Below are 14,234 nucleotides of genomic sequence, written 5' to 3'. Positions count from 1 at the left end.
TCCCTATTCGGGAAGTCTGAGCAGCAGAATAGAGTATGAGTCCACGATTCCACCAGATATGAAAAACACTCATATCGCCCGTATCGCAAGTCACAGATGAGCCAGGACGGATGCCGAGAATTTTCTATTCTGCGATCAACAAACTGATCCGGTCTTCCGGGCTTGACTCCGCCTCGGGCTTTACAACAAAATGAGGTGCCGCAACTCGTAACTGGATTTTCTGAATTAGAAGGGTCTCCGCACTCCAGTCGGGCCAGCGTCGCGCCAAGCTCTTTTGGTTTAGTTTTCTGGCATACAGTATCCTTATCCGCCAATCATGGCAAGAGAAGAGCGTGCCGGATAAGCATGGCCCAGGTCACGCGACGAGACCTGCAGGCAGCAACCTCGGAGTTTAACTTTCGAGCCCCCGTCGCCTGGGCCATATTGTTATGGAAATGGCTCTTTGCGATGTGCCGGACTCGTTTCCTGTCATGCTCGTGGATCTCTGAAACGCCATGGCGCCCGCTTCTCTGAGGGTATTGGAGCTGATTCGGGGGTCCCGAGATGATATACTGGCATTTGCGTTCTGCCCGATGACTGAGTGTTGACTTCTGAAACACCGCTGAAACATTGCAGAAGCTTCGAAACATTGGCTCTCCTTTTCTTATCTAGAGACGTCCGTCGCAGACTTTATGCTCTGTGCATGAGCATCGCCAGGCCTACACATTGATAAAGAAAGGGGCCTTATTGTCCGTGCTGGGGCCAATCTCCGAGCCGCGTTGCATTATTGTTTTTGGACTGGCGTGTGTTATTCCAGGCCTGCAATGGCTCTATCACCAAGATATGAAGATGCCATGGCAGTGGTGGTTGATGACAGTATTGGTATTTTGATGACAGTATTGCTAGTTTAATGACAGTAGTGCTGACTTGATGATATTAGTGCTCGTTTCGATAATATTAGTGCTAGTATTGATGGCAGTAGTGCTAGTTCTCAAATACAAGTGCTCGTATTGATGATAGTAGTGCTAGTTTGTATGATGTGAGTGCTAGGTTCGATAGTATTAGTGCTTTTGTTTCTGATATTGATGCTAGTATTGATGACAGTAGCTAGTGCTAATTTCGATATATTAGATCACAGTGCTAGTTCTGATGACAGTGTGCTAGTTTTAAATTGAGGGAGACGTCAAAGCCGCTAGGCGGCAATTCCTTCATGACTGAATGAGAGCTCTGAGAGATAAAGAGACGCTGGAGATGTGCAATGCCATGATATGTGGCACTGGGTCCCATTGCTTGTTCCGTGTATTTTGAAGGGTTCAAGTCTCGGTGTGTTGGTAGCAGGCATTTGGATTGTTGTAAGATTCTGAGCAGGCGCGTCAGGAGACCAGTATTTGAAGTTCAGGACGTTTTGACATTGGGGCTTTGTCTACCAGTGCTGGAACCCGAAACCGCCCGATGGGACCATGGTCCAGTTCTTTTTTGAAGCTTCTTTGAAGGTCATGTATTTGCCTCGACCCCACCCTTACTATCTTTATCTGACTTCCAGTGAACCCTTTATTTGAGACCATTACGCTGCCCACCAGGGCGTCATTTAACCCTCATTAGCCTTCATCAAGCCCTCGACTAGTTCATATTAATTCTCATTTCACCTTCCACGAACGCATTAATTAACGCTCACTCAAGTCTCACTAAACCGTCATTTTAATCTCACTCAACCGTGATTTGATTCTGTCTTACCCGAACTTTCTTATACATCATTTAAATTCACGTATCAGTCATTCAATCCTCACTCAACCTCATCCAGCCCCAATTCAACTCTAATTTGGATATCAGCCCTAATTTAAGCCTCAACACATTTAAGCCTCAACTTATCTAAACTTCAACTCATCTGAACCCAACTTATCTGAACCCAACCCATCTAAAGCCAACTCATTTCTCAACCTCATATAAACCCAACTCATTTAGACCTCAACCTCATATAAACCCCATCTCATCTAAAACCTAACTCATTGAACCGGAACCAATTTAAACCTCAACCAAGCCCATTCAACCCCCGTTAGACCTTATTTGGCTCTAATCAAATCTCACCCCTCCTTCAAACCCACCTCATCTAAACCCACCTCATCTTAACCCACCTCATCTAAACCCACCTCATTCAACCCAACTCACCCAACCCCGCCCCGGCTGCGAAAACAGCGCCGGCAGCCGCACACCCGTACACCGCGACAAGCCCCGACCCCAGACGGCCCAGGTATATCCTCTCCATCAAATCGCACCCATGTCTGAATCGGGAAGCTTGCTAGGCGGGCCGGGCGCCCCGGCACCCGCCCACCGCCTCTCGATTTTCACCGTTTCTATGCTCGCCTTAGGCGGACCATCGGGACGGGTCTCTTTTGTTTTTTTTCCATGGCCACGCTCGTATTTCGGGGCCCACTCATGGCTTTGGCATCCATGTGCTATGGGCCTTCATCGTAGTAATCGTGCTGGAGGTCACGGCCGAGCTCGCGGTGTTTTTTCCCGGCAGCGGCCTGATTGGGCAGTTCCAGGTCTTGTTTCTCGCAGGCCCATCGGACTAGCAAAAAGCACCATCTACTGGTTCAGCTGGGGTTTGACCTATGCGCTCGGGCTCTCGATTGCCGTGTCGGTATGCTCGTTCAAACTGCTCTCTTCCTCGGGTTGTGGTTGGCTTTCCCCGCTTTCAACTTGCTCCCCGTGGACGTGTGTGGCCAGATCGAGTATGGGATCACGCTCGGCAAGGTGATGGCCAATTTGGGGCTGGTGCTCTTGATGGCCGGGCCCACCAACTACTGGAGATTTTCGTGACTGGCAGCGGCGGGCTCGTGCATGACGCCTTGGCGTTTGCGGGTTCTGGGTGTGTTTGGTGGCGCCGGATAGTGGTGGGGCAAGGTTCGATGGAACTGGGGCGTGAGAGACTATTGTAGCGAGAGATTCATTGGAATTGGGGTGGGACAGACATTGTAATTGGGGTGTGAATTACTATTGTAATTGGGGTGTAGAATTACTGTGACTGGGGTGTAAAGGAGTCACTGGAATGGAAGGTTAGTGGAACTGGAGTGAGAGACTATTGAAATTGGGGTGAGAGATTATTGTAGTTGGGGTGCGGAATTACTGTAATCGGACAGTGAACGAGTTCCTGTAATGGACGGTTATTGTAGTTGGGTATGAATTACTATTGTAGTTGGGGTGTATATTTACTGTGAATGGGGTGGGACAGACTATTGTAGTTGGGGTGCGGAATTACTGTAATCGGACAGTGAACGAGTTCCTGTAATGGACGGTTATTGTAGTTGGGTATGAATTACTATTGTAGTTGGGGTGGGACAGACTATTGTAGTTGGGGTGCAGATCACTGGAATTGGAGGGTGAAAGAGTTGCTGTGGCGGATATTATCTAATTTTGCATAGTCGGGCTTCACCGGGTATATATTGTTATTTAATAATAGTTTTATAGCTTGTGGGGGGAATTTATGACCAAAGGTTATACTTCGGGGTGATGACTGAAATAAGTTTCATGTTTGAATAATTGTTTTAATTATTTTGTACTAAATAATTTCTTTTTTTAAATTCAATACCCCTAAAATTATTTCATAAACAAAGGCCATAACTAATGTAGATCAGAATAATATTAAAACAGAAATTCCGTATATATCATTTAAATAAGCACTTACAGCATAAGGTAAAGAAGATATTTCTAAGTCAAAGGGTAAGAAAAGTATAGCAACTAATATAAAAGCAATACTAAAAGCAGATGTGGATTGTTGATGGCGTTGGGATGTAGAAGACTATTGTGATTGTGGTGTGAAATAGCCACTGTAATGGAAGGCTATTGAGATTGGAGTGCGAGAGATTACTGTAATGGGAGTTCCAAAGATTCTTGTAATAAAGATTCATTGAAATTGGGGTGGGACAGACATTGGAATTGAGGTGTGACAGACCATTGTAATTGGAGCGCAGAGTTACTGTGAATGGGGTGTGGAAAAGTCACTGTAAGGAAAGGTTCGTGGAATTAGGATGCGAGAGACTATTGTAGTGGGGTGTAGAATCACTGTATTTGGGATGTGGAGGAGTAATTGTAAGGTAAGTCATTGGATATGGGGTGTGAATTACTATTGTGGTTCGGGTGTAGAATTACTGCAATTGGGGTGTGAAAGAGTTACTGTGATAGAAGGTCATTGGAACTGGGATGTGATTGACTATTGTAATGGGAGTGTGGAAGAGTTACTGTAGTTGGAACGTGAGAGTTTTGCAATTGGAATGTGAACTAGTTATTGAAGTGGGAGTGTAATAGAAATTCTGTGATTTGGGTGTAAAAGACTATTGTAATTGAAATGTGAAAGAGGTTTTGTAATGGGAGTGCGGAGAGTCGTTGCAATTGTAGTGTAATCTAAGTATTGCAGTTGGACTGTGGATGACTTATTGAAATTTTAGTATAGAAAAACTTTCTGGAAATGAGCTTCGAAAGACCTTACTGTAGTTTGGGTATGAAAACTTAATAAGACCATGAAAGACTTTATATGATGATGGTTATTGATCAGTGTGACAACCTCAATGAACCTGACCTTGATTGTGTGGTCATCTTTCTTGGAATTCACAAGCGAGCATGACTTCTTGTTTTCGGACTCTTGAAAGTCCAAGTCTCATTGCCCCTGTAGCAGCAGGAATGAGTTGCAATATTGGCGTATGTTTGTCTTTGTATCCGGATTGTTGTGTTGTATCAAATCATAACGTTCTCCCCCGGCGTTTTGTAGGCGTACTATTCATGGAGCCAAACAGAGACAGCTGCGGTATGATACATGATATAGTATCAGCCCCAAACGCTAGCACAGCATCAGCATCTTCAGAGTTCTCCAAACGGAATGCTATGTATAGTCTTCATGCATCTGGTTAACAGCTACTCGTCTCGACATGCTTCAGAAAAGCCCGGCTTTCTACAATAAAACACCGGCAAGACTCAACCGTCCTTTTGGCAGTCAGAATCATACATCATGTGGCAAAATAAAATGCCGTGGTGAGTATATGTATATTTTGTTGGCCCATTTGATATCGAACCAAGGTGGGGGACTATTCGTGGCTGAGTACCATCAAAAATCAGCGGCAAGCCAAAAGCTCAGAAGAGACAGTGGAATGGCGGCTGGTGGGATTCTCAAATAGTTGCAGGACTAAAACGATGAATATGTAAACACCGCTGGGCATGAGATTTGTCTTGATTCTGATTGATTACTGAATTATCAAATTTAACATGGCAAGAACCAGGTCGCTACAAAAAGCATTACGTTGCTTGATGTTGGATGTGTTCAGGGATCAAAAAGGACATAGGAAAGGAGCACAAGTTCAAAAGCGACTGAGAAATCCACCGTGGAATGATGTCCTGGAAACAGTTCGAGAGTCAAACAATAGATCAAGGCGATCTCTAAATATGGACCGGAATGAAACAAAAACCACCCGAAAAAAACTGCAGGAAGTCCAAAAAAGGTTTGAAGTGCGTTGCTCGACCAAAACAAACAAAGATGAAACCATGAGATCACCTGAAGATGACACCACATATGATGCGAGAAAAGTCAGAAAATGAAGCCAGAAATAATGCCACAGAGTTATCAGAAATGGCACCATGGAATGATATGAAATAAACTACACGAGTATCAAACAGAGTATAACACTTGATTGTAAGAGAATAGCTCCACGGGACAAGGACAAAGGCACTGCACGAATTTTGATTAAAGTTTGAGACGGTATTTCCCAGGGAGTAAAAGAGACCCGAGACCTCGAAGAATAATACGCAAACGAAAAGAAAGGAACTAAACATTAGCAAAAGGCCCAAACGGCTTTGCCAGAGAATAAATCGACCAAGAGAACTGACAACACTAGAAAGATATCGGGAAGCACCAAGGTTTCTACACCAAAACCACAGCTATAAAACACTGTATATAGATCAGCAAGGTGTGGCCAGAAAATGACAGAAAGGCACTGCAACAATGCCAGCTAGATTCCAAGCAGCGTTGGGGGAAGACTAAATAGACCAGAAAGACGTAGCCAGAACACCAGAACACGACAAGAAAGGCAGGAGAGAAATTCAAGGAAGAGCTCCAAGCCGCGTTGCCGAAAGACAAAAATAGACCCGGAGATGCTGCTATATTACAGAAAACAATATGGAATCAGAAGAAGGTATCGCAAGAACAACAGAATATTTATAAATGGCACCGCCAGAGACGAAAACCATTCAAAGACCAAAAACGGCACTAGTGGAAACTCAGACCAGACCAGAAAAGCATTGATATATCGACCAAAAGATGCACTAGATCAATCGATGTTGCAGCCCTAAACTTGGAAGTCAAAGCCGGAATTCAAAGCCGGAAGTCAAAGCCGGAAGTCAAAGCCGGAAGTCAAAGCCGGAAGTCAAAGCCGGAAGTCAAAGCACTAAAGCCAGGCTCTACTAGATCAGTCAAAGCTTGGGGCCTATTTTTTTCAGAGCCAGGATTCAATCAACACTGTAGTCAAAGCCCTAAGTAAAGCCAGGTTCGACTAGACCAAACCAAATTAGCCCTAAAGCCAGACTCTATTAAAACGCCTCAATTGAAGCCCTAGATAGAGCTGGATCAACGAAATGCCATGTTTTTATTGAACAGTCAGAGTCACTTTGTCCGTACCAGTTCTTTGATGGTTGTTAATGAGGGTAGGGTAACGAGGGTGGGCAGGTGGAAACAGACCAGAGATGGATCCTATTGAAGAAGGCTACTTCGGACCGTTTCTGCCCCACACTTCGACCCACATCCTGGATCCTCCAAGCCTTAGGGCCAACCCTTATCCCGAAGTTACGGATTTATTTTGCCGAGTTCCTTGATGAACTCAAACGCCGTTATCAAAGGCCAGGCTGGACCAGCCCTAATTAAAGCCCTAGAGCCAGGCTGGACCAGCCCTAATTAAAGTCCTAGAGACCAAAACCCGAAAGCGAAAGCAGAGCCCCAAACTAGAGCCCACTTTCAAAAGCCGAATCCAAAAAATCAACACGTGTTCCGGCCCCACAAATATAGGCCCCGCGCCCGGGCTTCCAAACGGCCCGGCCTGCTGGAAACAGCCAAGCCCCTGGAAACCCGCACGCCAGTGACGCTAAAAAGCCCGCGCCATACGAGGCGCTAATTTGTCGAGCACCACGGCCGGCGTCCAATTCGAGCCAGTTCTGGAAATAGGCTCGATCCAGCAAACACGTCGATTTTTTTTTATATTGACGCCACCTGGGAAGCGTTGTCTTGAAGCACCCGAAGCACCTCGCCTAAAACACGCCCGGCCGTGACATTTAGAGCACGGCAATTCTTGCCCCATCTATTTTTTTTTTTCGCCGGCATCTCCAGCGGCGCACGGCCCGAGACGCCCTTGATACAGGGATTATATCACGTTTTCCTTTAGAGCCGGCGCCCTATCAAAACACCGAGCCAGAGAACCATAATTTTTTTTGGGCATCTGCAAGCGACCGCAAGACCAGAACCGCGAGTCGCCACAAAAAGCAGATTGGCACGAAGCAGCAGAGTCAAGTTCTCGATACAAAGAGGTGTTCGATACAAAGCGGCAAGAGGTATTTATTCGTGTATAGTATCAGCGGCACGAAGCATCAGATACAAGGCAAAGGTATTTATTCGTGTAAAGTACGAGCTGGCCAAAGCATCAGATACAAGGGTATTTATTCGTGCAAAGGAGCAGGTTGACAGGAACATCAGATACAAAGAGGCAAGATATCATATCTTGCAAAGTAGACACAAGGTCTCATTTGTGTGAAAGCAGAGACACGGAGTATTCGATCCAAGACAAGGTCTTCATTCGTGCAGAGTATCGGGTTGACAGGAATCATCAGATACAAAGAGGCAACGTATCATATCGTGCCAGGTATCGGATTGCAGGAATCATCAGATACAAGGTCTCATTTGTGTGAACTCGGAGACACAGAGTATTCGATCCAAGACAAGGGTATTTATTCGTGCCAGGTATCGGATTGACAGATACAAGGTCTCATTTGTGTGAACTCAGAGCACGAAACATCAGATATAGAGAAAGCGGCACGAAACATCAGATTCGTGTAAAGGCAACTCGACACGAAGCATCAGAACTGCCGCAAACGCCGCGGGATAGATCCGAACGTCTGCGGCTAGCACGTCGGCAGCACCACAGCTTTGAACAAGCAAGGCCAGTGAGTTCCAGACGGGCTCGCAGATCCAGGCCACACACACCAGGGCCAGACCAGCAAGTTAGCGCCAGACTCGGACTTGAACCAAGTCCTATAAAGTTAGTGCCAGACTTGGATTTTAATCAAGGACCTATAAACCTGGGCCAGGCCAGCAAGTTAGCGCCAGACTCGGACTTGAACTAAGTCCTATAAACCAGAGCCAGACTCGGATTTCAATCAAGGACCTGTAAACCAGGGCCAGACTCGGACTTGAACTCTAAAACCAGGCCACACGACCAGCCTCCCCCACCCACAGACCCCCACCCATGAGCTTCCTACGCAGAGACAAGTCCAAGTCGCACTTGCCCTTGAAAGAAACGGCTGCTGGCCAGCACGTCTCCCCGGGCCAGGCCTCCCCGGCGCCCGGCGTGCCGGCCATGACGCCGCTCGCCCAGCCCAGCGCGCCCCGCGAGACTCGTGAAAACAGCGCCGAGCCGCGCGACCACGAAAGCCCCGTGCTGTCCTTCCAGATCCACAGCGTGCCCCGCAGACAACCGCTTTTGCGCTCGCAGACCGCCGGCGCGGCGTCGCCACACAGCCTGGCGTCCGCGGCCCGGTCCGCGTCGCCGGCAGCGGTGTCGCCCAGCACACGCGAGTTCCCCGGCGGCCTAGTGCGGCCGCCCACGGAGGGCTACTCGCCGCGGCTGTCGTACGCAGTGCTCCCCGCGCTCAGTGACGGCGAGAGTGCCGGCGACGCGGACGCCGTGGTCAAGGACGACTACAGGGGCTTCCACAAAAGCAAGGGCATCCGCGCCAACGTGCCGCCGTTGGCGCAGCCGATCAAGCCGCGCTTCCGCAAGAAGGGCAACGCGTTGCTCGGCAAGCTCATGCACTCGGGCCGCAAGGACTCGGACGCGCTGGTCCAGTCCGCCGGGTCCGCCGAGGCGGCCGGCGCCGGATTGCCGGACGCGCTCCACCCGGGCTTGGGCCGCAAGAGCGTGAGCTCCACCGGCTCAGCCAAGCACAAGTTCCGGCTCCCGTCCATCTCGCTGCACCACCACAGCAGCATGGCGCCGGACACGCCCCGCCACCACTCGGTGCTGGAGGAAAGCCGCGTGTCCGAGCGGCTGTCGGCGCCCGCGTCCAAGCAGGGCTCCGTGTCGGGCGCCGCGGGGAGCCCGTCCCGCATGTTCGACTTGGACTTGAACTTCGACGAGATGCAGAGCATCCTCCGGCAGCCCCACGGGCGGGACATGGGCGCGGCGTCCCATCGGCGTGAGCTGCGCGAGCCGGCGCCGGACGCGCCCGTGTCCAAGGACGCGGCGCCGGACGACCCGCTGAAGAACTCCAGCTGGAAGGCGCCGGACTCCTGGGACGTCACCGCCCTCGGCTTCTACTCCAACACGGCCTCGGCCCCGGTGTCCGGGCTGGAGGACTCCGACACGGACGGCTCCCGCAGGTCGTCCACGGGCGAGAAGTACTCGTTCGACCACTCGCTGGACAACTCGTCCACGGCGTCCGGGGCCAGCAACAGCGCCGCCGACAGGAACGCGGAGCCGGCCCTGGCGCTGGCCGCGAAAAGGCACCGCAAGAGGGTGGACCAGTACCCGCCCTTCCCCGAGAAGGCGTTCCCGATCTTGTACGGCAGCGTTGCCAACAGGGTGCGCATCGCCGACGAGAAGAAGTCCGGCAACCACATCATCAGGGTGTTCAAGGACGACAACACCTTCACCACGGTCCTCTGCTCCCTCGAAACGTCCGCCGCGGAGCTTCTCGTCATGATCCAGAAGAAGTTTTTTCTCGACAGCATCTCCAACTACCAGCTCTCGTTGTACGTGGGCAACAACGTCAAGCTCTTGGAGCCGTTCGAGAAGCCCTTGAAAATCCAGACGGGGCTCTTGACTCTAAGCGGGTACGAGGAAAAAGACAATCTCAGCCTCATGGGGCGAGAGGACTTGTCCTCCATCTGCAAGGTGGTGGTGGAGAACATGGCTTTCCGCAACCTCACGCACGAGGAGGAAACCTCCCTCTCGAGGGACTACATCAACGTTGACATATCTAGTCACAACTTGAAAACAATCCCCATCAAGTTCCACCAGCACACCTATGAGATCGAGAAACTCAATGTGTCTGACAACCCTGCCATCTACATTCCATTGGACTTCATACAGACTTGCTCCAATTTGAACAACATCAAGTTTTCCCGGAACGGCTGCTCGAAGTTTCCCTTGAATTTCCTCGAGGCAACGGGCTTGACTGGTCTTCTGATGGAATGCAACTTCTTGGATGAGATCCCTGCTCGAATCAGCCACTTGAAAAAGCTCGAGTCATTCAAGCTTAACTCCAATCAATTGTACTACTTGCCTAGGAGTTTCGGGAAGCTTTCTCACTTGGTCACGCTCAACTTGTCCTCCAACTGCTTCCAGCAATTCCCGGAATGTATCACAGAGCTCCTGAACTTACAAGACCTTGATTTGTCCTACAATGACATGACCAAAATCCCTGACTCCATTGGCAAGCTCACAAAATTGGTCAAGCTCAATTTGAGTACAAATAAGTTGAGCAAGACTTTGCCAAATGGTATGTCCAAGTTGGTTGAGTTGAAAAGATTGGATATCCGTTATAATAAGATTTCCAACATCGATGTTCTTGGTTCTTTGCCTAACCTAGAAGTCATGTACGCATCGAAAAATTACATCTCTAGCTTCAGTGACAAAATGGAAAGATTGAGACTTATTCACTTCGACAGAAACCCGATTACATCTTTGGAGTTCGAGATCGCCTTGCAGATGCTCACAGTGTTAGACCTTTCTAAAGCGAAGATCACAGCTTTACCCGCGGAATTCGTGAGCCAAATTCCTCACATTGAGAAGCTCGTCTTGGACAAAAACTATTTGGTGAATCTTCCGGACGAGATGGGAAATCTACCAAAACTTACTCATTTGTCCCTTTTCGGAAACAATATTCAAAGTATCCCGGCATCGATCGGACTGCTATTGTCTTTACAATACTTGGACTTGCATTCTAACAACATCGACTGTATTCCATCAGACATTTGGAATTTGCATAGCTTGTTGTATCTCAATGTTTCGTCCAATATTCTTTCCAACTTTCCCAAACCGCTGTTTGCTGCCACGAAAAAGATGTCTTCTGCCGCTTTGTTCAATGACTATGAGGAAATCACCAAGGACGGCCGGGCAACAGTTGGAAACAAGCTCATATCTCTCGCAGACAGCTTGAAAAGTTTGCAGATGGCAGATAACAATCTCAACGAAGAAGCGTTTGAGTCCATCGCCCTCTTGACGAGCTTAAGAGTATTGAATGTGTCTTACAATGATTTCACAGAAATCCCGGAGGGAGCACTCGCCAGGCTCACACATTTGACAGAACTCTATCTTTCTGGAAACAGCTTAACCAAATTGCCAGCTGAGGACCTCGAACATCTTCCGGAACTAACACGCTTATTTGTGAATGGTAATAAATTGCAAACATTGCCATCCGAGTTGAGCAAATGCCAGCTTTTGGGCCATTTAGATGTGGGCTCCAATCTCTTGAGATACAACATATCGAATTGGCCGTACGACTGGAATTGGTCGTACAACAAACGTTTGACATATCTTAACTTCTCGGGAAACCGAAGGTTCGAGATAAAGCAGAGTTATACCATGAACGAGGAAACAAATGAGCCTCTAGACAGTTTCTTGGGTCTTGAAAACCTCAAAGTCATTGGCTTGATGGATGTCACTCTCACGACACCCAGAGTCCCAGATCAAGGTGTCAATGCGCGACTCCGCACGTCTTCTTCTGAGCTTGACGACGTTGGTTATGGTGTATCGGACGCGATGGGGAACTCAGAATCCGTTGCTTTTCGAGACTCATTCATTCAGAAGTTTAGAGGGAATGAAAACGAGGTTCTCATTTTGTCTTGTGACGGGATTGGCAGCTCGATGCATGGCCAAGGCCACAAGATATCATATTTGACCAAGCAATTGTTTATTCCAAGCTTCACTAGTGAACTTTCGAAAATTCAGTCGAACGATGAAATTCCAAATGCTTTGAGACGTGCCTTCTTGACATTGAACAGGGAGGTCAATTCCGTGTTTGCCAGTCGGAAGTTCAATACATTCACACCCTCAAGCAAATACCCGGAACTCAATGATTTGAGCCTTCTTGAGGATGCTGCCAAAGGATGCTGTATATCTGTGGTATATATCAGAGATGGGGTTGTGTACTCTGCAAATTTGGGTGATATGGAGATTGTTTTATCGAAGAGCAATGCCGACTACAAGTTGTTGTCAACAAAGCACGACCCCACGCTGCGCAAAGAGTTTGAGAGAATTCGAGCATCGGGCGGCTTTGTTTTTGGCGATGGTGCGCTTGATGGAGAACTTAGGATTTCACGTGGTGTTGGGTTCTACAACTATGTTCCTCACACACATAGTGGACCTAGTATCTCAGTGTACAACCCTGCCGGTACTGACGCGATTATAATCATGGCTTCGAAAGTGCTTTGGGACCATCTCACACATGATCTTGCAGTGGATCTTGCTAGACAAGAGAAGGATGATCCTATGCTAGCCGCCGAGAAGTTGAGAGACTACGCAATTTGCTATGGGGCTACAGACAAGCTCTCTGTCACGGTGATTTCTTTGGGTGATCAGAAGAAGAAAAGGCAAAAATTGGCGTCATCTTACATGAACCTTGGGAAGGACACCGAGCTCTACACCGGGAAGAAGCGCAGAGACCGTGGAATGCCATCTGGTGACACCGCATTGAGACGATTGAACGACGAGATCGAACCACCCATAGGCAAATTGGCGTTGGTTTTCACTGACATCAAGAACTCGACGTTGCTTTGGGACACGTACCCCGTTGCGATGAGATCTGCCATCAAGTTGCACAACACTATGATGCGGCGTCAGTTGCGCATTGTAGGAGGCTACGAAGTCAAGACCGAAGGCGACTCTTTCATGGTGTCTTTCCCAACACCGACATCGGCACTCCTTTGGTGTTTCATTGTTCAGAATCAGCTTTTGAGTGAAGACTGGCCGAACGAAATTCTCGAGACCAATGAAGGATGCGAGGTGACGGACTCTCTAGGAAACCTCATATTTAGAGGCTTGTCGGTGAGAATGGGTATTCACTGGGGTGCGCCGGTATGTGAACTTGACATGGTGACCCGCAGAATGGATTACTTCGGGCCCATGGTGAATAGGGCGTCGCGTATCGAGTCGAGCGCTGACGGCGGACAGATTGCCGTGAGCTCGGACTTTTTGAACGAAATGGAGCAGTTGTACTTCTTGCACGACCAGATACAGTCCGGGGAGACATCGTTGGAGGTGGCCTATGGCGGTAACACGGGGGCCGGCGAGATCATAGAGAAGGAGATCAATTCCATTGAGGACATGGGTTACGAATACATCGAGCTTGGCGAGCGCAAGTTGAAAGGTTTGGAGACGCCTGAGAACATCGTGCTCGCGTTCACGAAGAATCTTGCCAAACGATTCGACATCTTCAAGAAGAGAATGTCGCAGGACGCGGAGTCGACCGGCAGGGTCCTCGGCACGTTACCGGTGGACTCTGTGTTGTTCTTGCGGTCGCTCTCGTTGCGGTTGGAGCACATCTGCTCGGTGTTGAACCTGGGGTACAATGGTACGGACGAGAAGTACGGGAAGTATAGCGGGGACATCTACGCAAACAGCATCAAGAACAACCGGCAGGAGTCGGACGTGGTGGCGCTTTTGAACCACGCGGTCACGCGGGTGGAGCACTGTGTTGCGGCGCTTGAGTTGCGCCAGTCGTACCAGGTGATGCGTGGAATCGAGGGTCCGCTAGACTTTACCGAGAATCTCGGCATATGGACGATAGTGGACGACATGAAGCGGATTATCGCCGGTGCGGGGATTGCGGGGAGTGGGGCGTGAGCGTGAATACGGTCCATGGAGGCCAGGCAGATTCATGATGGAGGCCGGGCAGATTCTCGTGATGATGGAAGCAATTATGGTGGAGCATTGATGATAAAAGAAAGGATGTGATGGAGGAAAGGATGATGATCGAAGGATGATTGGCGCAGCGGAGAAAACGAG

The 14,234-nt window shown here is 49.0% G+C and overlaps 2 protein-coding genes across 2 annotated transcripts; both read left to right on the top strand.

The window, feature by feature from the left end:
• The first annotated feature begins 2,306 nt into the window (after positions 1-2,306).
• METBIDRAFT_31695 (uncharacterized protein) lies at positions 2,307-3,259 on the top strand. The gene has a single exon (XM_018855897.1). It carries the CDS (start codon positions 2,623-2,625, stop codon positions 2,797-2,799), a length of 177 nt encoding a protein of 58 aa, XP_018711594.1. The 5' UTR covers positions 2,307-2,622; the 3' UTR covers positions 2,800-3,259.
• A 5,215-nt stretch (positions 3,260-8,474) lies between these two features.
• CYR1 (adenylate cyclase) lies at positions 8,475-14,072 on the top strand (the record flags this gene model as incomplete). The annotated part of the gene is made up of 2 exons (XM_018858834.1): positions 8,475-9,467; positions 9,492-14,072. The coding sequence occupies 2 exons, from the start codon at positions 8,475-8,477 to the stop codon at positions 14,070-14,072; spliced, it is 5,574 nt and encodes a 1,857-aa protein (XP_018711593.1).
• Positions 14,073-14,234: the final 162 nt, after the last annotated feature.

The sequence above is a fragment of the Metschnikowia bicuspidata genome (genome assembly GCF_001664035.1).
Source record: "Metschnikowia bicuspidata var. bicuspidata NRRL YB-4993 chromosome Unknown METBIscaffold_3, whole genome shotgun sequence".
Classification (NCBI taxonomy): Eukaryota; Fungi; Ascomycota; class Pichiomycetes; order Serinales; family Metschnikowiaceae; genus Metschnikowia; species Metschnikowia bicuspidata.
Note: the sequence above shows the minus strand (reverse complement) of the source record. Positions and strands in the feature narration are given on the sequence as shown.